Below are 27,880 nucleotides of genomic sequence, written 5' to 3' on the forward strand. Positions count from 1 at the left end.
CTTTTGTAACGTCTTTGAACTATACATTTATTTTATAAATAAAACACAAAAGCATAATTTCTAAATAACGTTACGAATCTGACTTTGACAGTATGACACGTCTTTTTTCTCTGCAAAGTTGTCAACTTGCGTCGTGTTGGAAAAATTTTACGTCGCTATGTTCAGTCCAGTCAGAACTCGAAATAAATAAATTGAATATGGCTGAAGTCGAAGGACATAAACATCGAGAAACTAATAACCATGAGGGAGAAGGTAAATGTTGTTATGATATTTATGGTTAGGACGCGTGGTTAGTGAGTATCGCGGACGTCAGTGCGGATCGGCTGCGTTGCCGTGGCCCGTTACCCTCGTGTTACCTTTGTGACATTGAAATTGGGTTCTTTTTATAATTGCTGCGTGGATTTGTGGTGCTGGGCCGCCAGGAGCGGAGTGTGCCGCCCGCCTGACGCGTTGAGTGGTACCGTTGGACGGTCGCACGGACTGTAGTGATCATGACGGGGGACGCGGACAGGAGCCTCCACTCAGGTATTCCTATGTTATTGTTGTAATACTCGATATTAGCCGAGGTTAAGTGCGTTTAATCGTAATTAATGTTGTTTATTTGTGCGGAGTTAACGTCGCGACTTGTTGAACTTTGCTCGTACGTTGTGTGTTATTGCATTAATTTAAGCCACAACACGAGCGTTAAATGTTTGGAATATTTCCTTTCTTATCCAATTAGAATGTTTCGCAGTGTGTGAACAATCCAAAGCTGGTAATTTGCCAGTCATTAGAAGATGACAAGTTGTATCAATGTGATTGTTATACTGTGTAATGATGAAATTGAATACAATACATGACTTATCAAGGTGCATTGATATACTATTTAAAAATTATATATTATTACTGATTTTTCCCATTGACTCTTGATTTTCAATGTGTTATAATTATTAGTGTCATATACATTTTTTGATCGTAGCATCTAACTAATACAAGACCCATAAAAAGTTAGAAAACTATCTTAAACTATGTTCCTAACTTGGAACTTGATAAATGGTAAAATCATTTTACTTTTTGTATATAAATTCAAAAGTTGTAGATTATTATTAAATATCTTGATTGTTATGACATAAATGCTCAACAGATTAGTTCAGCTTTCTATACAACTATCTAATGTCCACATATCTATAGACTCAGTATATCACTTAGCATTTATTATTTTACAATTTAATTATAATCATAATAGTTGGAGTACCTAACGTTTCACAAATACTTATTTTAACATTTCTATATATTTTGTATGGTAGTGTATTTTTGCAGGTGTATAATATATATAGTCAGAGAAAATTCATAAAACAATTGGAGAAATCATTTCAAGATCTTTTATGGAATGATACCAAAACTAATAAAAAAATGGAATAAAACTAAAACTGAAACCTAAGAGTAACAATTAAGATATCTATAATATCTTGTCAAATATATTCATTTTGTGGTTATTATTACACATTGAATATGCCTTGACCCCTTCAAAGGTTGTCTCACATACAAAAATAGATTGTTTTCATAATGTCATTTATATCCATTGAAAGAATACAGAGGTGTGTTAAATTAAAATAATTGTTACGCTTTCATATACATAACAATAAATTGTTTTGTTATCTCACTTTAATTGCATTTGTGATTTGTTACTATTGACAATAAAGCTTGTTCGTTTACTAAATTTATGATTTTGTATGTATTGGGAACAAATATTGAAAGTTTTGGAGCGGCTTGATGGCCTGCAAAATATGTATAAAAGGAAGGTCAAAGTGAATATTAAAGCAGTTAAGGTCAGATAAAATTCAGCTTAAAATAAAATGCAAGCAGCAGATTGGGACCGGTCCTATGTATATATATTTATACTATTAATAACTAAACACGTGATTTATTATCTTTGCTCCATGTTAAATTGTCACCAGGTTTATATACCAGGATGACAAATTCTGTTTGCAAAAAGAACCAACTTGTCCAGCTAAATATATTTCCAACAAATATTTTGTAACACAAAAAGTACACACAAGCAGTTATACCTGTTTCCGAGTCAGTTTTTGCGCCGCCTTCCATCTTATTATTATTTTTTATGCACGCCTCGTTGCCAACATTAAGAATTAATTTCAGTTAGTTGCAAAGTTTTTTAATCTACAGTCTTAGCAAAAAGTTTTTATGTAAACATTTTTGTCATCTATGGTTTTTCATTTGCGTTTCATTTCGCATATTTTATTGTTTATAAAATGGAAGTAAAAATAACAGATCGGAATGTATTTACTTAAGTGGTATTGCATGCAAATTACACGTAACATATAATTTTCGCGCTCAATCTGCACGTCGCGACAGCAAAGCATAAACTAGGTCACAGGTCATTAATGAGGGTTTACGACAATGACAATTAAGTATACAGCTCTCTGGCCTTCGGTAAATTATAAATATTTATATGAATACTAAAATGTATAATTTTAAATCTTGCATATGATACGAACCATAACTGGGTCGCTTCCGATAAATTAAACAAACACTGTTTTGAAGTTTGATTTGTGTAAATATTAGCACATGCGCCTGCTAATGCATACGTATGCCTATTACCTGTTGATACACCTAATTTAGTTACACTTTCAACCTTCGTACCTTGATAGTGGTGGAATGTTGTGACTCTACCTTATAGGTACATACGTACTTCGCGAAATACATAAAAATCGCTGCCTTTACAGATATTTAAGGCTTATAAACATTATCGAATTTATTTTACAAGTCATTGCTGCTTACCAGTAACTTAACCAACGCAGGTAGCTTTCGTATGTCTATCACAGTTACCTAGTTAACTATAGAGTTCACACGCTCTCGGTAAGCCACAGTATACGTGTGCCCGTGTGTAGCACAAGTCAAAATAATTAAAAATAAATTACACAGTTGTAGTTCAACGCCCTTTTAATAGGCTAAGTCTGTTCAAAATAACGCTAGATTTATGACTAGATTGCAGTCTAGCTTGTTCAGTCTATAACATTAGTTTTAAATCATGTTGAGGCGTGGATATTTAAATTAATTATCGGACATAAAAACTCTAAAGACAGTTTCCTCAAACATATATTATTTAAAATCTTAACGAACTTACTTTGCCAACTTACAAATAATGCATACTAGTAACCGGCCAGCCATTAAAATTTCCGCAGGAATGTGGGTTTCCATTAATCCACCTATTAATTTGTTATGCAAATTAATTACAGACCATTGCAATGTAGAGGATACTCGCCCTTCCACTTTCTGTGCTGTACGATGCGCTTCAAATCGATTCAACCGTAATTGTTTTAAATTTGAATTCGCTATCACACCTATCCGGCGTAATTTTACACCATATAGGACTCGACATTTTGCAAATGACAGTCCCTGACCGGCATTTCGTTTGCCCTGTTACCCACTTATAAAATGCTTACGATAGTGAAGTATGTATGTGTGGGTAACCTGTCCACGTATGCGGCAGAGATCTCCAAACCTACTTTCGTCTTCAGCCCAGCGTTGTCGGCCGGCTGCCAATGTCCGTTTGTGTAAAGTTCGGGTCACGCTCCCATTACAAAGCATACGAGCATTTCCTATTAATGATTAATGTTAGAGTACATTTACGATGCGGATGACCGCTGAGAATTTACGGGAACTCTCCATGAAGCCATCGGATTTGGCTCAAATTGCCAAAACTATCCTACGAAAAAATATTTCAAAAAGGATGGATATGTTTATGGACAAACAAAGATAAGTCTACCTAAACAATATGTATACAAGGTCTGAATATTAATCTAGTTGTATGTGTCAAGTAATGGCAATTGGTAATTTTTTGTTTTGTATTCCCCTTAAACACCATGCATACATGAATGGATGTATATGGATGTACCAAGGACGATGACACGCGAATAAAACCTTAGAAATCGGAATTCCTTTCGAATACATCAAGCGTTTGCATCGAGAATAGCTAAGGTATCCATCATTCAAAGATCCGCGATTAAAACATCAACAGACAAATAAATAAGGCTTCTATCAGTCGGTCCCTCTGTATATAGAATAGTTTTGATGCCCACCATCTCGGATTGCGTTGAAATTATTATGTAAGTAAATGCCTATGTAAAATGCCTTTCGATCCCTTTCGAGACAAAGCCATAATCTCCTTTTTAACAACATATGATCAGGGCCTCTCTTGTAAGAGAATATCATACGCAAAAACAAAAAGGTTTTATTTTCAAGTAGGCCCTTTTTCAGGCCCATCCGAAAGATTAATATTAATGACTAGCTGCGCGAGTCTTCGAGAACTGGCAAGGAACTCCACAAGTTACTCTTTAAAAAAAGCCAACATAATGTATAAAAACCTATGAGCTCTTAAAGTTAACTTGTTACTCCGAAATCGAGGTGTTTGGAGAATAATTCGTTGATCAACATCTGTAAACACCAGAATAAATCAGGTGTTTTTACTTTAAAGTGGTCGTTATAAAACGCAATTTATGTTTTCATTCTTCATTGTATAATAACAAGACTATCATCCACCACCGCCCACGGAAACTGATCTGTTTACTATTCTTAAACCGAGACTACACATTCAGTAGCCAATAACTACTAATTATATCTGCATCTGGGTCGAGTTATTGCTGGTTATGCAAAGCAACAGCTGATTTAAACTAGTTGCTAGAAATAAATGTTCCTAAAGTTAACCTCACCTGCCAGAAATTCATCCAATTCTGAAACACAACACCATATCAGCTATAACTCGCAATTATTGTAGAAATTTTGTTGTCCCTTTGCCATTGCAAAAGGCGTAATAATGTCCTATATTTTGTTCGAGGTGTCGGTCAGCCGGTTTTCCGAGATAGATAAGTTGGATGTTTAAATCAGACATTCGTATTTGTATCTTTAGAAAAGCTGTTTTATTGCTTGTTAATGGTGAGCTCGGCGGGTTTCATTGTTAAATCTAGATATAAATTTGAAATAGAATAATAGTGCTAGGTAAAAGACATTAATTTTGTCCTATAAAACATGTGGTATTTCCTCAAAATGACTTCAAGAATATGCTTTTTAATTGTATCATTTGTCAGATAGTAATTGTTGAATCGTCGAAAGCATGATTAGAGGAAACAACGCGTCAGTAGCTCTTTATTACCACCCGGTGCGAGTTAAATTATCAGACTTCTTTGTTCAATCAATCACGCCTTAACGATGAAGTAAATATATAAGGATTGATTCCGAAGATTTTTCTATAAAGTTACAGCTTGTATTATAGAATAACATAATATACCTTAGCCTCCTAAAGTTAATCTCTACAAGTACAAAATCGCCTTTGGATTGAAGTACGGCTTACAATACACAAAAGTAGGTACAGAGATCTCGTAAAATGTAATACAAATAATGACGTAATCCTTATTACGAAAAGTATCCAACAAAGTACTCTTGTATATAAGAATCACTTGAGATATTAATAAAACACAATTTGTATTGAGGGAGAACAATGATGGCGGATGTTAAATACTGTATAATGTTGAGGTATTCAAACAAAGGGCGTAATGCTTCGTAATTAATTAAGTTTAATTGCAGTAACAGATTTTACTTGATCATAATATTGTTGGTTGATGTTTTAACTAGTGAACTGGTTGTCGGGAGGTAACTTTCCGTCGATATTATCACGTTTTTTCGTTGAGCCTTTAGTGTGCCACTTCTCGACAGAGGTTTTTCTTTGATTTTTCCATTCGGTCACGTGTTTGTCTTCTTCCGGCCTTTCTTTCTTCTTCAGTTTTATGCATCCGTATGCCTCCCCTTGGTCTCGCAATCGTCCTCGTCGCCACCCATGTTTGATTGTACCCACCCACCCACTTAAGGTGACAAAAAGGAATGAACTTTAGTTAAAAGAAAATACGTTATTAAATGTATTGAATCCCTAAGTAGCAATTACTTTTAATAATGCATTCCATAAACGTATGCATTCACAAAAATGTTGTCGAAATATGAAACCTTCTGTGTACATATATTTCACAGTTACGCTAAACAATTCAAGATCAAATAGCTATAAAACAATTTATATCGCAAGTTTAGTGCATTTGCATTAAATTTTCAAACATAAAACTCAACCGAGTTAGACATCCATGTTGGAAACTAACATTTTAAGAGATTCTCAGTACATCTGTTTTATGCAGGTCCAAGTCTGAAATTCGATACAGCTTCGGTTATATTTGGATGGGGTGTGATCTCTTTCATATTAACATAATCCAATTAAAAACATCAGAACCCGGTCCTTATGAGCAATACTGAAGTAACAGGTTCGGCAGCCTGTAAAAACATTAAACACCTTTATTCCAAGGGATTAAGTACGAATTTCGTTGAGTCCATTTTTGCCATTATAGCCGGGGCGTCGGACGAGGTGGGTCCATTGACGTGACCTTAGTAATCAGCCAGTTTGAGTCGTTGCGTGATGTTACATACGTGTTATGGCACGGTGGCAGTACGCAGTGAAAGTCTTGTTGTTATATCGCCTGTAGATTTAATGCGTATTTGAGCGAAAGAACCGTGTCAATGTTTGCGATACGTTCAATGATGAATTTATAAAGAAGTATAAAAGTTGGACGTTAATATGAATTGCTTATTTGAGTCGAATTCCTCCTTAGATATATTTATTCCTTTTATCACCGAGGTATTAAAATACATTATACAAGACAGACGTTTTATCTTCCTAGTTTGTTCTGCCATATCCTTACAAATATGACAAGTGGTATTTTGGGATTTTAATTCTATAGTTATTCCATAATTTTTATTATATCTAATCTCATCATTAAATGTATACGAGAGGTTTCAATTACAATGAAATCACCTCGCTTCCTGCATCAACAAAGCTTGCATACATCAGTTCCACAGTACTCAAGGCTCTATCGATTAGAATCTACTCACAATCTATTCTAACCTGTACGGCTAACGAATCGATTGTCTTACCTCCGCATAATGGACATTATGACATTGTTCACAGCTGCAACTGTTCTTGGTTAAACAAAACTTATAAGAGAATAATCATTGTTTATGGTTTGTGTGTCCGATGTGAGAAAGAAAGGATGGAATGATTGAGAGGCAAATGAGACAAACAAAGCGATAGAACTTTCTTTAACATTGTTGAGACATCTTAGCGCTTTGAAGTGCTTTGTTTCCAGGGATGAATTTCGTTTCGAAAAGGAAAAGAGTTTTTACATCATTTTTTCCCCATTACTGAAATTTCAAGATGTTATTTGGCTCAAAATTAAGTTCCATGAATCTTTACCCATAAAAATCGTCAGAGCTTATCTCAAACAGATCTGGTTGTAGTACAATATTAGCCATTCCTACAGTCGAACGACAACAAAGGTAATCAATGCCTATTGTGACCGCACCACAGGAATGCCAAGACTTCCTTTTACGCACGCCGGGTAATACATACTCTTTACATGTCTTTAAATCAATATCCACTTACTTGCGGTTCGGTTGAATTATTATATTTTGAAGGTGTGGATGTGGGTGGCCGAATTATTTTGACACACATCTGGTCTTGTCTTTGTTGATATGATTATAATATGTTCGAACACTGACTGGGGGTAACAACGGTCAATAAAACGGTTTCAGAGCGTGTCATAACAGACATTCAAAAACATAGTCCACTCTGCTAGGCAGCTTAGTCTTGCTAACTCTGCGCTGCAATTAAAGCTAAGTAAAACAGATTAAGTACTCTTAAGGAGAGCTTAATGATGATATAAAAGCCCGTCATTACCCACTCATCTCATCCTGGACGCGAGCAGTCTCGCAACGGATGCAAAAAACACCAATACTCAGAAGTATTTATGTTTACCTAATGACAGCCGGTCAACCATCTTGCCCCGTGGATTTAGAAAGCTGTGCGGCTGGTCGCGCAACTTCTAAATTACTACACACATGTCTGTTTCCGATTGTCGCTACTCGTGTCAAAATTACGGATGTTAAATTGTAGGACGTACCCGTTTTGGTGGTTGTTTTGCCTGGCCGAGTGGTAATGTTTGTTATATGGTAAATACTTTCATTTCTTTTTGGGATTGTTGCGTAAATGCTTGACGCAGCTGGTATGTGTGTTATTGTGTTTTTCCGGGTCGTTAGACTGACTGTGGCTTACACGTTTTGTAAAATTCTCTTAATCATATAGAGTTATCACGATTAATCTCTTTAGGCCAGGACCAAGTCTTCGACTTCATTTTCGTGAATGGACTGCTTAATTATTTATTAGAAATCCTCCTCTTTGTGCCTTCGAAATTGTTTTATAGAATGCTTTCAATAGTTTCAATACAGGAGTGCAAGCAACCCGTTAACTTTCAAGTATTACGAGTAGATATTGTGTACAAACGGTTCCACACAGTGAACCATGGACAAGCACCCATTAACATAATACGCATGCATCTAGGCGTCACTTTTTACTGTTTACGTCGCTTTGTGTCACACACAAGCCGGATTTTATTGGCCCATTGACCGCACTTTACCTCGGAGAGATTGTGATAAGCGAAAAGTCAAGATCGTTTGATTCCATTTAGCGGAAAGAAATTTACAACGGTAAAAAGTCTAAAAAAGCCTGCTATAAATTCAACGCTCGTCCTAGGAAACTAGGACCGGAAGGCGAAATTGCACAATGCTGTTGTATTTTAATGTTATTGCCAAATACGAGCCTAAACCATTCGCCTTCTACGGTGATTTTTTTCCACAAATATTTTACTGGAAATAAAATACACGAAGATGATGCTTTGATCGTTTAATGATTAGAAAAAAACTGCAGTTTAAGTCAAATCGTTATTTAAGATTAATTCCTTTCTTATATTTATAACCTAATGCTGTATACCAGCTCTAAGCATACCATTTCTAAGGATCGAACAAAAGAGACACTATTCAAGTCCGGGCTCTGGCTACTCGCCTAGCTTCTTGAATAATGTTTTGTGTTTCAATAAACCAGACAGTACACACCCACTTGATGCCAAACTATTGTTGAGAAAGTCTACATTTCTACACAGCATTAGACAATATTCAAGTGACCGCTAATATTTTATGCCATGTTTAGAATTTTGACAGTTAGCCATTAACTGACCCTGGTTATATGATCAGAAATTCAGAATCATAAAATACCCGCCTAGGAAGCGGTGGTGAGACGACCTTAACGCTTAGCACGCAGGCTGGTTCCATGCTGCCCAGAATATAGAGTCGTGGAAGGATTTGGGGGAGGCCTTTGCCCAGCAGTGGGACACCGTAGGCAAGGAAAAAAATACCCGCCAACGTTTTCGAAACTTATTAATTCATTGATTTTGTTCATAGGCGTTCAAAAAGGGGAACGTGATGCTACTGAGATTTTCACACGTTCTTATTTCTACCTCTCTCTTTATAAGATACGTGTTATATCAGCACTTCGTTATCTCCCATCATCTCTCTTTATTTTAATATAACTATTATGGCCTAACACGGAGAGGGTCATAAAGTGTTCAGTTCAATGGTCCGTATTTAAATACAGTTATAAAATTAAATTATAGTAATATATCGCATCGAATATCCGATTATTTCTTCACTTATAAAGTGTCGTAATAAATCAGTATTAAATATGAAAAAATGTACAGAAATTTGGACAAAAAATTATAATATTTAGGTCGTCTTGCGTGCAAGGTTAACAATAATAAAATATTTTATATCTTTTGCGTGATATTATACGTAACAATATTTATGTACCTACAGGTGCATTTAGTAATTGCTAATTAAAAACGCTGAAGTGTTGTCTACTAATTAATATCATTATCAAGGTCATTTGTTGCGGATCGAAGATTACGGCAATGCCTATATTTAACGTGTAGGAATAATTATTTATAATTGAGTCTCATTTATTTTCCTTCCTAAAGAAGGCTAAGATGCCTAACTGGTCTAACAGAATATACATATACCGTATTTCATCGGAAACAGTGTATCCATTCCCTCCGTTAATTAAAAAGGGCTATGGATCGATTATGGATACTTTCAGATCCAACTTAAAAGGAGGCCAAATAAATTAAATAAACGTCACTTCATTGTAATATGATATTACTCAATTAAAATAAATTAACTTATAGATCGTGCCCGTTCAAAGCTAACTGCTATATAAATTGTCTAGTTACCGCCGTAAACAATGTACCGGTTTTATGTATCAATGCTCGTACATTGATCGATAATGATTGGTCTATAAAAAACATGCGTTTTTTGTCAAATCGACGTCATACAGGTACGACACTCTAATTAATAATGTGCTGATGAACTATGTACCTATTACTGGTTTTAGATTAAAAAATGTTATTATTGGTTGACAAACTTGTTATATGTTTATACTTACCTGTTGAAGCGTTCTGGTGACTAAAACCGTCTTTTAAAGAGCGAGATAGCACTCTATACGGAGTAGTGTGTGTCACTCTTTCACATCCGTAACTTTATTGTGTCTTGGTGGCAGGCCCTCTAACAGGTCTATTAAAATCACCCGTAAAATTTGAATTGTAAAATGTACATATAACCTTACACAATGATTACGCAATGTAGTTGAATATTGTTTGTTTATTACTTTGTCGAGATAAAATACCTAGTAATATTAATCACGATGCATTCATTCTACGTGACCTTGTCGAGGCAGATAAATTTGAATTAATCTTTATACACTATCTAAAAATACATGCTTGTGTGAAAACAGCTTTTGATTGGCAGAATTCAATTAACGTTCCCAACATGTGTTTCTCTATCTTTTGAAATAATTTATCTAAATTACTTTCTGATTGGATTCGGAAATAAACAGACCAGTAGCCTAGACTTTAATTACATATTTATGAAAATAGTAAATCCAGTTCTTACATTTCATCCTCATTATTTGGTGTTCTACATCATGCCTCGTTCTTTTTATTTTTCAATTCGTTTTTGTTCATTTGTCAGTAACTTGTGTAGGTGGAACCCACCCACAGTTCGACCGAACACAGGCCTATCCATACAAGGTCCTATCGGTCATAAAATAAACTTGTAATCCCGAAGCTTTTTAAATAATCATAACTTCGTACCGCAAATTGAACTGGTGGTAAGATGCAAGATGTTCTCTTTCTATACGAATGCAAAAGGGAATGCTTAGTTCTTATAGATACCATATAAGGTAATATGGCGTGCGATCTTAGTTAATTTCGTTTGATAAGGCCATCGGTATTAACTGTATAAGATCGTATACACTGCAAACCTTTTATTTATTCAATTCAAAAGGACATACAAGGCTTTTGATTTAAAACCCCTTCGAGTCGACTCGTTTGATCAGTGGAGTTCAATCAAATCACTCAGCGTAATCAAATTTGTTACATTTGACGGTACTTACGCATTAAATGCAAAGTAAAATTGATTTCTCGCTTAAAGTTTAGTTTCTTTATCTATAATAACAGAAGTGTGCTATGGTTCGATAAAACTTGGTCCTTCGATACATAGTGGGATTGGTCCTTTGTGTCACTAGAGTTAATGTAGAGGTATTATAAGTGGTAATGAGACCCTGGCGGTCGTGTTTCACGTTTAGCGAGAACCACACTTGTGGTATTGTGTCTTGTCTTGTACATTAAGTACCCTTTCATCTCATTCGTGTGTGTTAATTGTAACCACAGGTTAGGTTAGTCTTTCTTCCTTCTTATTTATCTACCTATCTATAATTACAAAAAAAAGTCCTTTCCAGCCGCGTATTTTCCGTCGTTGGTTAAGTAGGTAGAAATTTATGTATGTAAACATGTTTACACAGTTCTCAAATGTAGTGATTTAATATAAAAGTAATATATCAGTGTTAATATTCGTTTGTATTTAGTTCTGCGACATAGTTCTCCGATTACTTGCACGATAGCTTATCAAATGTGTTGTCGTTAATCGTATATTTATGAACGCTGTTGCATTTATTGGATTCGATGTACTGGTCAATTGTCTTATCAGATATTTCAGAACTTTATCGCTTTGGTCATATTGTATGATGCCATTAGGAACAATACCGGATGGTCTTTTGTGGTAAGCTTTGTTTAAAAATCGGTTCTTCCGTTTTCTTTAAAATTCACCCTCTTATAATGTCTCCTTGCTGAACTTTCGTTAGATATTAAAAACATTGTTAATGAACAGTCCTACTAGTTGCATGGGAAAAAAATACGAACTAATTATTGTCCTAAATAGATTTAACATAATTTTATGGAATAGCTAGAGTAATCATAAATAATAATTTTACAAAATGCTAATTCTTTTTAGGTACATTCTCACCCTAGTATTTTATTTCTAAATACATCAAGTTATTAATAATTACTTTTCGCGGAGATAATGTCGTGGTACTGTACCTGGGCGGCGAAGCACAAAGCCTCCATCTATATCTCGGCACAATCAGCGGTGTCTCAGACGAGCCTGCAATTAACACGCATCAAGTTGACATTACATAAATACGTCGGAATGTGGGGCATCGCTTGACATCGCTCTGTAATCGGTTCACTGAACTCATTTAAATAATCTTCGCGTCCTCGTCTGTTGGTAATATATGTGCTAGTATCGCCACATCGCTGTAGTGTACATTTTCGGTTGTCTATTTCTCTGTACTTTCTTTTCGTCTATTTGATGCACGTGACTTAAATCATCCATCCATAAATTTTCCCCTGCCTTCCCTTGTGTATGAACAAGGTTGTGTATGATCATGATAGTATGCCAAATGTCTACGTTTTTATCAATTTGTAGGCAATGTCTTGCTCTATATAGTCTATATTATATTATTACCACCATGCATCACAAGCCGGATGCTTGGGATCCGATTACTTGAGGAATATCAATGTCAAACGACCGATCTTAGCAATGTAATAGTAATTACAGATACTTTATTCATTGTTTATTTCAATTTGTTCAAGTTACTGTCATGGTTATGGATAAGTACATGATTTGCTGATGCTATTAAATTTTAATACTGCCTCTAAACGCAACTGATATTGTCCACAAAATACGTTTAGCCAGTAAATACTGTACCGGTCCTTGTTGAACACACTTTGGAACTAAATGCGTTAACTGAATTTCTTGAACGCATATTTGGAAAGAAATCCGGCTGTTATTAATATGTGTTCTTTCCTCTAATGGCTTAATTACATTAGATGATACCTCGCTGTATTAATACGGTATGCTATGCTCATTCACTTTCGAACTGGCACTGTTTTGGAATTCGAAGCGATTCGCTGTGTAGTAAGTTCATTCTATTAATATTATACAATTATTATACTGGGACACCTTTTCCCTTGGGTTTTGCCATTTTTTTATTAATATACGTTTGTCTGTGGCGCTCATGTACTCGTGGAATTTCTTCAACGATTCCGATATGGTAGAAGCCGCCCACCATGTACCACATCACCTCGTCTAGTTCTCTTGCCAACTCTAGAAAAACAAGCTGCTTACCGAGCGAAAGAAATGTGACGTCATAGAAATATATTAGAATCGCATTAACGGATCATTTGCGGTATATTTGGCATGCCTACCATTCACACTTGAAAAAACCACAGGACAAGCATTGATTTGCTCCATGTGGTATCGATTTCGTTTTTTTTTCTGCTCATGGAAGCACTTAAGTCGTATATTGCGATGTATTGGACTGTTTTAACCTGGACCATAAAATATTTATCAAAAAGTATACGCCTCTACCTATACTGGCGATCTACCTATACCGATACATATAACAGAATTATTTTCAATCAGCACACAGTTCCCGGTTATTGGGAACATGCCAGCCATAACATTGTCCGGTGTAGTGCTGTGTTACATGAAACACGTAATGAATTGGAACTTATTTCTGGAGGAATAATTAGAGTTCAAGGTAAACCTATAACATCAACTGCAGAAATTGTTCAAATAAACTTTGGTCGTAATTATAACTCCCAATTATAAGCACTTGAGATTCTGTCCCACCTTATTCTCAACGCTTGCCTCATAGTGATTAAGAACCTAGCTGATTCATTTACGAAGCTTAGGACAGCTCTGACGGCATACCTGTCAAATAGCATAAATAGAAATTGGACAAACATGAAACATCGTATGTCACTGCTACGTAGACGAGCATACTTGTAATTGATCGACAAAACCGGGCAAATCTTAAATTGTATTTGACCAACGTAAAATCCCGGATCATTCAAGGCCAAGATGACGTATCATAACGTTTTGCCGCATTAGGAAGAAAATCTAAACAGTGTGCGGTCTATTTGAGAAAGATGTAATTTTGATGATCAATTCATCAGTTTGATGAAAAGAGTTGGAATATTTCCGTTATCATTGGATCCGGTCCAAGCAGGTTATTGACATAATTTAACTCAGGTTTGGGAGCTCGCCAGACCTGTGTTTCGAATGCACCGCTAATTTCTCATTGCGTACGAAATGGCTTCGTCCAGTGAAAGTGTCATCAGTCAGGTGTACATCCTTCATAACACCATTAATAATTACAATATACCTTTTGAGTCTACTACAATTTTTATTATTTGTTTATATAATCTAAATTCAAATTACGTCTTGTGTTTTGCGATGCCTAAAATTTATAAAAATAGTTCCGTTCCTTTAAAGAAGTTTTCACAATGGCTTAAGGTGATTAACATAAAGGTGCTTTACTTTTAAAGGGCCAACTGGCCACCGATCCAATCCAATGTCATGTTGACCTAAAACCTGCTGACTGGTCTTTTGGTACACAAACTGCTGGCCCTGGCTTTTTGTAACCCCTTTTTTACTTCGTCAGTCTTCGTCGTATTTTTTATAACGTGTGATTTATGATCAGACCCATCAGAAATATTCATAACACCAGAAGGTTTCGGCATTTGTTTTAAACTTTTTGAGCAAACAATATTTGAACTGTGAATTATGTTCCAGGCTATGAGGTGGTAGGCAAGCTGAGTTTGCGTGTCAATTATAAAGACATACAAAGTAAGTGTGTGAGTCTGTCTGTGTGTTAACTTTCCGATGTGGAGTACTTAACATTGTTGTATCGAATGCTGTTTATCGATGTTTCGGCTTGTATATATCTTGCGGTTCTTATATTCTCTATACCTAAAGACTTAATTTATTCATTAATTAGAAGTTTGGAGCTAATTATTATGAGGTAAATATGATTTATCTTGGTTTTACACATAGTGTTGTAATGAATAAATCAAAATTAATTATATTTTGCAAATTGAATTAAAGGCAAAAACACTTTATTATTTACCATAATGCGATAGCTTTTTATGTATAATATAATTAATAATTTGTCGCTGTCATCGGTTTTTAGACATGAATATAAAAATAATATCTTTCGATAGGTTTACGCGAATATTAGACATTGAAATGAAACTACTTTTACGGATTTTATCGCGGTTTAATTTTAGATTTTAGTTCCCGACGTTTCGAAACCTTTGCAGGTATCATGGTCACGGGCAGACTGAGATGGCGTTCGTCTTGACAGGAGATGTTGCTCGTTCTACCTTCATATTTTAATTAATTATTTGTGGTCCGACCTACGCAGTATGAGCTCACTGTGTCTTGATGTCTTGCAGCGCTGCTCTTGGGTTTGGCCTTGAGTTTATTTATTATTGGATCCCAAGTAGGTGATATCTTCCAGCCATCTTCTCTATTGAAATTAGGGTGTTTTTTAATCTCAATAGCCTCGCGAAACATCCTAGGTAGGAATTTGGATTCTTTAGCGAGGATCTGTGGTTGGTCAAATCTAATATAATGGCTGGAACCTTCAGCATGTTCGGCGACTGCAGACTTCGTTGAGCGGCGGTGTTTCACGTCAGCAGCGGCAAGGTGTCTGTGATGACAGACACCTTGCCGCTGAGCTTCAACACGTCAAGCAAGTACTGCGAGACAACAAGCTCCAAGTTCCACGGCCCCGTCACAGAAACCGAGTGAAGCCAGCCACTGTTGATCGTTTGCCTGCTGTACTACCATACGTCAGAGGAGTCACTGACAAGATTGGTTACATCCTGAAGCGAGCTTCAATTAAAACATACTTCAAGCCGCCCAAGAAGATTAGCCAGTCCTTACCATCCGTCAAGTGTCACATACCTCTACAAGATGCAGGAGTATACAAACTAGATTGTGACTGCGGCCTCTCTTACATTGGTCAAACCAAACGAAGCATAGGGACCCGCGTTAAAGAACACATAGCTGACGTGAAACACCGCCGCTCAACGAAGTCTGCAGTCGCCGAACATGCTGAAGGTTCCAGCCATTATATTAGATTTGACCAACCACAGATCCTCGCTAAAGAATCCAAATTCCTACCTAGGATGTTTCGCGAGGCTATTGAGATTAAAAAACACCCTAATTTCAATAGAGAAGATGGCTGGAAGATATCACCTACTTGGGATCCAATAATAAATAAACTCAAGGCCAAACCCAAGAGCAGCGCTGCAAGACATCAAGACACAGTGAGCTCATACTGCGTAGGTCGGACCACAAATAATTAATTAAAATATGAAGGTAGAACGAGCAACATCTCCTGTCAAGACGAACGCCATCTCAGTCTGCCCGTGACCATGATACCTGCAAAGGTTTCGAAACGTCGGGAAATAAAATCTAAAATTAAACCGCGATAAAATCCGTAAAAGTAGTTTCATTTCAATATCTTTCGATTTTAACTACTGTATAAATTTTTCCGTATCTATTTTTATTTAAACGGAGGTCCCAATGACCTTTAACCTTGATGCAAATTAGTTTTCGTCATTGAATACTGTTTCGGGACTTTGGTCGGGCTTAGTCTCGTTACGAGCGAAATCCTGTCGAAAAAGGACAAGTATTAATGATAGCTGTATAATATGTTTGGCATGAATATTACTCTTGGATGAAAGGTTTGGTGTTCTCGGTGTATTTGTTGTTCTGTTATCTTCCTTGTAAATTTTTTGTCGATTTTAACATTCTTCATCGTCATTACTCTGTTTACTTCACGATATTTACCCCCTCTCCTTCATCCAATATTTTAATGATACATTGTTATTTTAAAAATGTAAACATTTTCAAAACGTTAAAGTTAAGGTATATACGAATGACTACGGTGAATGCTTGGCACGGTGCATAGTCTGCCAGCACAGCGCACTGACAGATGTTAGTAATGATTTTATATGTTAAATGACAGTATTAAACTATCCATCTTGCTTTTATTTTTATAAATTTGGCTAGCCTTGTTTTGTACCTACAGTTTCAAGTTAGCGGTCCGTTTCTGGCCTATTCAATCGCGTGGTCCTTTTCCTCAAATTTTATGTTATTGATTGATTCGTTAGTTTATATAAGTAGATTTAAGTATTTAAATTATCTTATTCAGGCGGCGCCTCTATTTAAATGTCATGAATGTAAAACATGAACAGGTAATGCTTCTGGTATTTCCCTGGAAGTTATGCAATGAGAGAATATTTTGATGGCATATAATAATGGGGCCGTTGAACAGATGTAACGTTTAGCTTATATTTGTATCTATTTTTTAACTAATCTCTGTCTCAAATATTCACATGACTATCATCATAATATAATCGTCATTAACTCCCGCATCTTTGACAGATGATTTACGCGGTGTCATGAGGGTAGACAATTTTATGATTAGTCATAAATGTAGTTAGTCAATAAATATTTATTTGTTGCCCATTTGTTATTGAAGATTACGAGTAATTGCGTCATTATCGTCATGTTTAATTATTTTTGCAACTTGGTCACGTTTTTACTAATGTTTAATACTAATCTCCGATAGTGCGGTGTTACCAAAAAGTAATGGAAAAATCTACAATACAAAATGCCTTTGTAAAATTTATCTAAAACGAAATATTTTTCAGTTACATTTTATTTTTCATATTTTTGAATAGAAAAACGTATTGATACATTTCACAAAATAATCTAAATACATAAGTTCAAAGTTGGTTTTTTTGTGAAATCGATCCACTAAAATAATGAAGAAAGGTTCGGTATCAAATATCACCGTGAATCAGTGATTCGAGTGAATTATAATTAGCGCAATATGCATTGTTTGTTCCAATCATTAGCATTCAGTACTTATGTAGCGCCATTGTTTTCTATTCCGATTTCTGACTGTTTCCACAATTGGACCGACATTTTAACACGTGTTTTTTTAACGTAGACCAGTGTTAAATTACAGTTTCTCTGTTAGCATATACGTACCTATCGTCCATCGCCAGTATATTACATGTTCAATTATAGTTAACTGCTAGAACAACTGCTGCTTGTTATTGACTAGGTTTAACTGTGCTGTAGGCGTGGGCAGGGCTTTTTATGGACGCAGTCACGACAATGGCACACGAATTACTATAAAACGTTTTCGTGTTATGTTTTCTTAATAGACTTAATTTAGAACACGCCTTAAATGTGTTCAAATTGTTACTCGAATTTTAAGTTTAAACTGTATGTTCGTATATTTCCACGCAAAACGTTTGCTTAAGTAAATGGCGTCATTACTGCAACTCAAATATCAAGTGTTTGTATACTTTGTACATATAAACACGGTCGGGCACAAGGTAAAGTGTCTTGGAGTTGTCAAAAAACTTTTGGGCCACCTTAACTGGAACTTACCTGTGTAGGCGTCCGACTTTTCTCAGGTCCTCTACATGAGAAAAGTCGGAGTCCAAGAAAAATCCAAGTGTGAGGTCGAGATTTTCTTTAAAAGTTTGTAATGTAACTCCTTGTTCATAATAATATCTTAGTATGGTAACTTATATTCAGTCTAACTAGAATCCAAACCTAACATAATATAAGGAAAAAGTCAAAAAGAATTCCTAGTTTACTAGATATCCAACATAAAGGCGTAACACATCCGTCCGCAACGATCCGGACGCAGACGTCTTGACCTTCGCTACGACACGCGAGGAATTATCCTTAATTAGCGGAGGCTAGGATATCTATTGTTACAAGTTTCCGTGTTGCGTATGCCAGCATATAATGCAGGAACTTAACACTACTCCAGTGACCTACTTAACATGTATTATATGTTATTTGTTGTCATGCGAAAATCACCTTTATTTCTAAAGCTAATGCCAATGTCAACGTTATTGTTGTTTTAGCTGTCAGTTAATCTCCTCTTAAAGCACTTTCAACTGCTGTAATTCGCTGTAAGTCTTAGTATGGTGGTTTGTACCGTCAAGATCCGACCCGTCACTTTGTTTCGAGCACATAACGCCAGATGTTAGGTTTATTTGGTTAATGCCCAGCGATCAGTGCGTGTGGCACGTGCCTTCAGATTAAACCGACTTCCGACACTTGTGATGATCAGCCGTGACGCACAAGTGACGTCACATCAGCGTATGGATTACCAACAATTCTTAAACTGAGACTGTTACAAGTGTGGCTCTCTTCTTCGTATAGATCTTCTGAGCTATACTTTCCCCACACATGTGACATTCGATCGTATGGAGAGGGTTTCGATGAATGTTCTCCTGAAATAAGTAGAGCACCACTATATCACGACCTAGTGGAACATTGAATTTGGCGTTTCACCGTTGAAAGATAGATTTTCATCATCCACTGACGTGTGTTCTAAAGTACAAAGCTTGATGATATCACTAGATGACACGCCAGAACACGTGTGATTGTACATTACTCACTTCTCCTGATTTATGAACTTTTATATATTGTCAGAGAGATGCAGAGTTCGTGTAACCTGTACCTCTTGAATCTTTATTAACCTAGCCTGGGCTTGAAGATCTAACATTATCCCTGAAATACCGAGTACATGGGCCCAGACCACCATTAGCTGAATTGATCAAGTTCTATCGTCATTCAATTGACAATACTCAATTAACCCCATATGCCCTTTATGCCCATGGACCTTCGTCCGCTTCTGCTAGGTGATGACCTCACTCTAAAATGTTTAATAAATAGCCCTTTTCCGCTACTATTGATGACAAGCGGAATATTTTTTTCATGCCTACTTTTTAATATTTATCATATCTCTTTTTTTTCTAGCTATATCCCAGCCTGATGCCAAGTTAGAACCCCCAAGTAAGTCTCAACTTCGATTCGTTACTGATTATTCTCTTAACAATAGATTTTAAAACCGTAACTTTATATCGTCATACCGTATTGGCCTTTGTTTAAATATTAACCTGCGCTTTGTTTTTAACATTGCAATGACTAAGCATTATGATACATTTATTTATGTACTGACAAATAACAAATTCTGCTGTACGCCAACTAAATTCCTTCAATGGTAAGCTTGTATGCAAAAAGGGGTGACTTTAGTCAACACACTGTAACTTAATACTGTATTCCAGACTGAAAAAAATATTCTATTGACTTGTTTATACTAGGTCTCCTGTGTCTGGAAAGTAGATAAAGAGAAATAAGTTCACCTCTCAAATGGATTACTTTATCATATTTTATGGCCTACTTATTTATCTAATCAAATTCAGTGTCGAAGCTGAAAGAAAACACTCTCGTTTTCAACATATTCACAATTGATTGATAGCCACAACTTTTATATTATCGCAGGAAACAACAGAGAAAAGATACTGAAGACAGCTTGATTTAATAATAATTATAATATGCAGCACATATACTTGTATAGTACCGTTTTTCTCCATCCCTATAATAAGGCACGGTATTTTGAACAGCTGATAAGCATCATAAACTCATATCACCGGTATGTAAATGCAATAAGGTCGATTTTAGCTTGTCGTTGCGCCTGGCCTGCGATCAACGGTAGCAAAAAGAAACGATACCAATACATTGCAATGTGTCGTACGATAGTGATATTATCAACTATATTATCTTTATTGGTATATCCAAAATTTATATGAATAATTATGTAACTTCCGTTTAGTTTAAAGTATTTGTTGGTGGTCCAAAGAAAATAATATAGGGTTTTAATCACACGCGAAGTATTATTTATTCACTATTGTTACATTAAAATACCATTACAGTTACATTTCGAAACCAATGCTGTTGGAAATATGTTAGCTAATTATAATCTATAGTACGGTATTAGTATTTATTTTGACAAAAACCGTATACTACACATTATGATTTATCCTCATAATTAGCTTACGTGTAAGAAGGACTCATTTTCGTACGCTAAGCATACCTACACGATTTTAATATCATTAGGTTGGCTTTGTTTTTGTATGACTCAATCATACAAAATGTAATGATGATACATTTCTTAACAACAAAAAATTACAAAGATAAACTGTTTAACATTTAGGAGGAGGGCCGTATGACGTAACAATTTGCGTCACTGTACATGATAATTTTTAACTTTTCCATTTTTACGTATTAAACTGTAAGACGGACACTTTAAAAAACAATTGTCATCATCCCTATTTAAATCCAATCCTTCGATGGAAACATATTTCAAATACTTTCTAAGAATCGACTCCAGAAGGCAATCTATTACTGTTATAATGTTCTTTCACACATTTTTTTCAATTGAAAAAGGGCACTAAATACATACATATTATTATTAAATTTATTGCATAATGAACGCTGGCCTCAGTACATAAGTATCCAATATTATTGCATATATCCATAGGCTGTTTCGTGGTTGACCTTATAACATTGTGGAATGTCATATCTTAGACATTATCTTATAACACTTGAGTGCAGATTAAAAATAGTTCATTACGTTTAAAAGGGATTAAAATTATAAAAAAATATGGAAATAACTTGTATTGTTATTAAAAAATGAACATTTCAAAAAAAAGATTTTGAAATTAAATACAAATAAGACGGTGGGCAATTCAAACCACAGACAAGTGGTTAGTAGACCTGGCTGCTATTCCGGTCGTGGGTTCGATTACCACCTATAACAAATGTTTGTGATGAGCACGATCATTTGTTCTGTATTCATTAATTTTGAAATATGATAATAGCTGCCATTAAAAGTAGCCGTATAATGAATCCAGTCAACTAAATCTTGCGGCCCCAATATAAAAAGTTAATACCGAATAACACTAGTTATCATTACTTTTTGCTACGTCTCTAATATGCCAAGCAAAAAGCATTTATCTCTGAACAGACAAAGTCGCGACCTTGACATAAAAAGTATGATGTACGCATAGCAAAACTCCTATAACATTACATCCACTTAACTAGAAGTCTCCATACGAAAATCAACCTTACTGACATAGAGATAGCTTCTATATAAAAGTTCAGGCTGATTTGCTGTCGACCCGCAAACCCTCGTCAGAATAACAATGGCGGATGAAAAGGAAGAGTTATGGTTTCAGAAGTATTTATCCATGGATGCTATTGATATCCAAATTGTCTTTGATCTCATTTCGTCCTGGCCGACTTTCAATGTTACATAGACTTGAACATTGGGGGCGACTTTATGACCGTCGACTCGTAATATCCATTATTAAACGAATCCTTATTTGTATTAAGGTTTCTTTACTCTTCATTATTTATTATTTTTTTAGGTCTGGCCTAAATTTTACTCGACACAATAATACTACTCAATGGTAGAACAAAAGACGTAGATTTGTATTCCACTAATAATTTGGAAAACTGGTATTTTGAACCTAACGATTATCAAGTCAGGTTGAGTGGGCTTCAAAATTTGTTTCAAGATGAAGAAGAGTCTTAATTTTCGGGCATAAAATTGGTTTTCTCATTTAACATTGTGCGAGTACGATACTTAAACAATAATCGAAATGGTCAATTAAAATCGTTGCAAGTTCACATCGAAATTATATTGAGAAATTTCTGACAAGACTGACAGCGTCCTGCGGTTCCGTCTTACCTTGTTTGTCTCTTAGGATTCGGAAAGTGAATTTAAATATCACAGAATCTTATTACTCAATTGGTGGAAATATATATTTGAAGACGCTTTTTGAAATTAGTACAGCTTTAGGCTTAAATCCGGTAAAAAATACTCATCCGTCGAATTAACAGCCGCACTATCCAGTGCTGCATCTCGATTGCATATTGTTATTGTTCGTTTTTAAGGCGGCCACACTAATACCATGATCCGTGAATTTCTACTATTAAGCCAGGCAGGCGTATAGTCAGGGTTCTGTTTTTTCCTTTAAGATACGGAACCATAATAATACATCTTAATTTATTATGAAAAGTTAAAGCTAAGATAATGCCTTATAGGATTGAACAAAGCGCCACACGTGTCCCTATCTGGCGCATATCTCAGCGTTAATCCGCGACCTCAGGCGGAGGTCAGTTGTAAGATAACTGCGTACAATACACGACAACCTCGCACTTTCACTAAAGTTTAATCACACAATATTTTGGTCAACCTTGTTAATAGCCAGAATTATTAAAATTTATTAAAGTTGCCTTCAAAAGTTTTTCGAATATTGAATAAGTCGTAGTTGTATTCCGTTCGTAATGTAAACAGTTTTTTTGCAACCGCCCTTAACGGAGATGTCTTTCCCCCCAGTAACAGAGAAGCCGTCGGCTCCGCCGCGCAACGGTCCGCACGGCGTGCAGGTGGTGAACACGGGCCCCGACCACACCTTCAGCCTCGACGAGGACGTGCTGAAGGAGCTGCTGCTGCAGGACGACATCAAGGACCGGCCCGTGGTCGTGCTCTCAGTGGCCGGCGCCTTCCGCAAGGGCAAGTCCTTCCTGCTCGACTTCTTCCTACGGTACCTTAATAATAAGGTGAGATTCCGTTTTGTGTGTACTTGGTACTGTCGGCTGATTGCGACCGCGTTGAGATCAAAGAGTGCCGACATTTAAAATTTTATAATTGTATTTGTAATTATTTTTTTTCGTAAAACAAGTATAATAATATCTTACATAGGTACAGCATTTTAACACTTTAAATATATTATCTGTGGTGAATTAATGTATGAAACCTTGACTAAAACCAGATCTTTTAAGTACTACCCAAAACTGAACTTTAAGCTGCAAACTGTTAAAAGAACTTATGTAAAATATTTGTAATTTGAAAATGTATTGTTATGATGTACAGTATGGGTCCGACGGCAGCATGGACTGGCTGGGCGGGGACGAGGAGCCGCTGCAGGGCTTCAACTGGCGCGGCGGCTCCGAGCGCGACACCACCGCATCCTCATGTGGTCCGAGATCTTCAAGGCCACGCTCGACAATGGAGAGAAGGTCAGTTTCAAGACACATTCATGTGTTACTACACTATAAGTACTTAACTATAAAGTCCTATTCCTGAACAGTCACGATCGTTGACCGGACTTTTGAATACAGAGGTTGTCATCAGTGTTGGTAGAATTGCGTACGATTTTTTTCACTTTTTATGAGGAACAACTTCCACTTACAATTATTTAGAAATAACCGCCGCTTATATTCATCCGACTATCACGGACGATCATCTTGTGATGCGTCATATGCGGTGAGCGATAGGATGATCGATATTATGTTCTAAGAAGCTAGTTTAATCCTTGGTGTACTCTGTCAGGTGGCGATCGTCCTGCTGGACACGCAGGGCGCGTTCGACAGTGAGTCCACGGTGAGGGACTGCGCCACCATCTTCGCGCTCTCCACCATGGTCTCCTCCGTCCTCATCTACAATCTCTCGCAGAACATACAGGAGGACGACCTACAACATTTACAGGTCAGTACTAACAACATACTGTTATGTTTTAAAAGATGTCTCGTTACTAGCAACGCCATCTACCGTGTGGCATATCCGTGTTAGAAATTAGTTTGTGGAAAATCAAATGGTAAATGACCAATGGTCACAGTATCCGACGCGTTTCGGGGAAAATGAAAATTTTGGCTTCCGTGTCATAAGAATTAAATCTCTTGTATGAGAAAAATCTAGTTTCACTAGTAGGTGAAGACCTGCGGCAGTAAAATTTATGTTGTTGTCCCCAGCTGTTCACGGAGTACGGGCGGCTGGCGCTGGAGGACAGCGGGCGCACGCCGTTCCAGCGGCTGCAGTTCCTCGTGCGCGACTGGAGCTTCCCCTACGAGGCGCCCTACGGGGCTGAGGGCGGCCGCACCATCCTGCAGCGGAGCTCAAGGTCACAACCACTAGCTTAGCACTCGTAGACATCATCGAAACTTTGCTAAACACTTGTCCATATCTACTTATTTATTACGAAAGGAAATTACTGAGTTACACGAAATGTATGAAAAGTTTCCTGAAACCTATAATAAGTGACGACCCCAAAAACCTTCTAAACAAAATGGGCATGGTTCAACCAGTCTGTTAACTAGCTTTCTTAGCTGCAATTGTAATAAATAAAATACAGCTGTAAGGTAAGGTCTATTCACTATGGTAGAGAAGCTTATCAGTTGGCTCCTGCGAGATTGTGGTTTTTCATACCAGTTTCGAAACGCGTGTGAACTTAACGCCTTCTGTTTATGTGTGGCAGGTGTCCCCTCACCAGCACCCCGAGCTGCAGTCCCTGCGCAAGCACATCACGTCGTGCTTCTCGGAGATCGCGTGCTTCCTCATGCCTCACCCGGCATCCGCGTGGCTACGAGCCAGGAGTTCGACGGCAGGGTCAAAGGTAACTACTACACTACCACACTACATTGAGGCATGGATCAGGTGTTACATGATACTACGGCAATAATTGCCCGAAATTGTGATGATCTCTGCGAGTCTCTTAACATGATCATGATTCATAAATATAATCTTACAAAATTCCCCTATCACCGCAATCGTCCCAATATAACCACAAGTACACGTTCCAGACATCGAGATGGAATTCAAATGTTCGCTGCAGCAGCTGGTCCCGATGCTGCTGGCGCCGCAGAACCTCGTGCCCAAGCTCATCAACGGGCAGAAGGTGCGCGCCAAGGACCTCGTGCAGTACTTCAAGTCCTACATGAACATATACAAGGGCAACGAGCTGCCCGAGCCTAAGAGCATGCTTGTGGTGAGTACATACTCCGCAATCTTTAAGTTACTTAATTTTTAATTTATTGCATTGGTCTCAGCCCGATTTTCAGAGATACACATAACTAGTAAAACTATATCACCACCTTATGTCACAGGCGACAGCAGAAGCTAACAACTTGACAGCTGTGGCCGAGTCTAAGGAGTTATACACGAAACTGATGGAGGAGGTGTGTGGCGGGGCGAAGCCCTACCTGCAGACACAGCTGCTGGAGGCCGAGCACGCGCGGATCAAGGACAAGTCGCTGCACGCCTTCCACGCCAAGCGCAAGATGGGCGGCGACGAGTTCAGCCAGGCCTACTACACACAGCTGCTACAGGTACGAGGCACGCCGCTGTATAACTAAGTGCTTAACGCATACTAGAAAAAATATTAAAAAAAGCAATATTAGAAGTATGTATGTATTGTACTTACAAAAGCAAAAAGAAAACTAGATTTGCGCTATATCGGCTACATTTCACACTTGGCTAATGCATGTGTTCGTGCGCAGGACCTGGACGAGCAGTTCGTGCAGTTCCGCGCGCAGAACGAGAGCAAGAACATCTTCAAGGCGGCGCGCACGCCGTCCGTGTTCTGCGCGCTGGCGCTGCTGTTCTACGTGCTGAGCGGGCTGGCCGGCCTGCTGGCGCTCTACCCCGTGGCCAACCTCTGCAACCTGGCCATGGGGCTGGCGCTGCTCACGCTCGTGCTCTGGGCCTACATCCGGTACGCATCCATAGCCAAGCAACCACATGGCTGCCCCCAGACACAGAGTGCCGAGCATGCTAACAAAACTCACATAAAAGTCAATGCTGGAGATCAATTATGATGGTTGCACCACCTTATATTTTAACAATATGAACGCCTCCACATAGCTTTTAAACTAGCTGTTGCCCGCGACTTCGTCCCCGTGGGTAGAAGATATGAGTAATGTTTTATACCTGCCCTGTTTTTTTCACATTTTCCATTGTATCTTCGCTCCATTAGTCACAGCGTGATGGTTTATAGCCTAAAGCCTTCCTCGATGAATGGTCTATTCAACATAAAACGATTTTTTCAATTCAGACCAGTAGTTTCTGAGATTAGCGCGTTCAAACAAACAAACTTCAGCTTTATATATTAGTATATAGATAAGATCTTTGAATTTATAAAAGAGACTGGGCACTACAAGACATCATTTTCCTACAAGAATTTTACTCAAATCTGTACAAAGCTATACAAAAGCTTTGCTAATGACAAAATATTATGTTACAGATACAGCGGAGAGATGCGAGAAATTGGAGTCACAATAGATGATGTAGCAAACGTGCTGTGGGAGAATGTGAGTTATTTCAATTTGCTATGATGTACATTTTCATAAATAATTAGTTAGACAATCAAGGTATTCTTATGAGACTAGATTTCATCACCTTCCCGACTTTCAATTTTTAATAGATTTTAGTGGATGCTAAAATAATATGCTACACGAGGTATTTCTGTTTCCGTGACCGCTAGGTCTTGTGATATGCAATATGCCATGACGGATATGTGGGCGGCCTTTTCGTTTTATGAAGTAATATTGGAAAATGTTTGCGTAACGGTGTGAATTATATGAGGTACGTGTTATTAAATACAAATAGTGTTTAGGCTATTTATACCACAGACAAGACACAAAGTTGAGTCTTGTTTCAAGACACCAGTCGCTACGGAGGACTCTGATCGATCATCTGATTACATTTCTTACAAGTCTGTTGTTGACGTGAGCGACACCAAACCAATCTTACAAATAAATAGCTGCAACAACTGCACTAGTAGGAGACTTATCAGACGTCTAAAGATGACGTACACTATCATTTTAATTATTAGTACAGCACTTGCGATGTGAATATTAATAAGTGTGTTTGCGTGTCGCAGCTAATGAAGCCGATGTACCAGACGTGCATCGAGAAGGGCATGGAGCAGGCGGCGGCGGTGGCGGCCGAGCGCGCGCTGGGCGGGGGCGGGGCCCCGCACGCCGCCAACGGCAAGCACAAGCTGTTGTGATGGCCGCCCGCCCGGCCCGGGCCCCGCCGGGCCCCGCC

The 27,880-nt window shown here is 37.4% G+C and overlaps 1 protein-coding gene across 1 annotated transcript; it reads left to right on the forward strand.

Moving 5' to 3' along the window:
• Positions 1-120: 120 nt before the first annotated feature.
• LOC113504950 (atlastin-like) lies at positions 121-27,877 on the forward strand. Its single transcript, XM_026887470.1, is given in 15 exon segments — positions 121-252; positions 14,893-14,946; positions 19,966-20,001; positions 23,393-23,616; positions 23,930-24,020; positions 24,023-24,075; positions 24,389-24,544; positions 24,808-24,950; positions 25,304-25,401; positions 25,404-25,448; positions 25,636-25,820; positions 25,939-26,160; positions 26,332-26,546; positions 27,075-27,141; positions 27,714-27,877. Coding segments are annotated over 15 exon segments (1,773 nt in total). The 5' UTR covers positions 121-197; the 3' UTR covers positions 27,843-27,877.
• Positions 27,878-27,880: the final 3 nt, after the last annotated feature.

This window comes from Trichoplusia ni, chromosome 23 (assembly GCF_003590095.1).
Source record: "Trichoplusia ni isolate ovarian cell line Hi5 chromosome 23, tn1, whole genome shotgun sequence".
Taxonomy (NCBI): domain Eukaryota; kingdom Metazoa; phylum Arthropoda; class Insecta; order Lepidoptera; family Noctuidae; genus Trichoplusia; species Trichoplusia ni.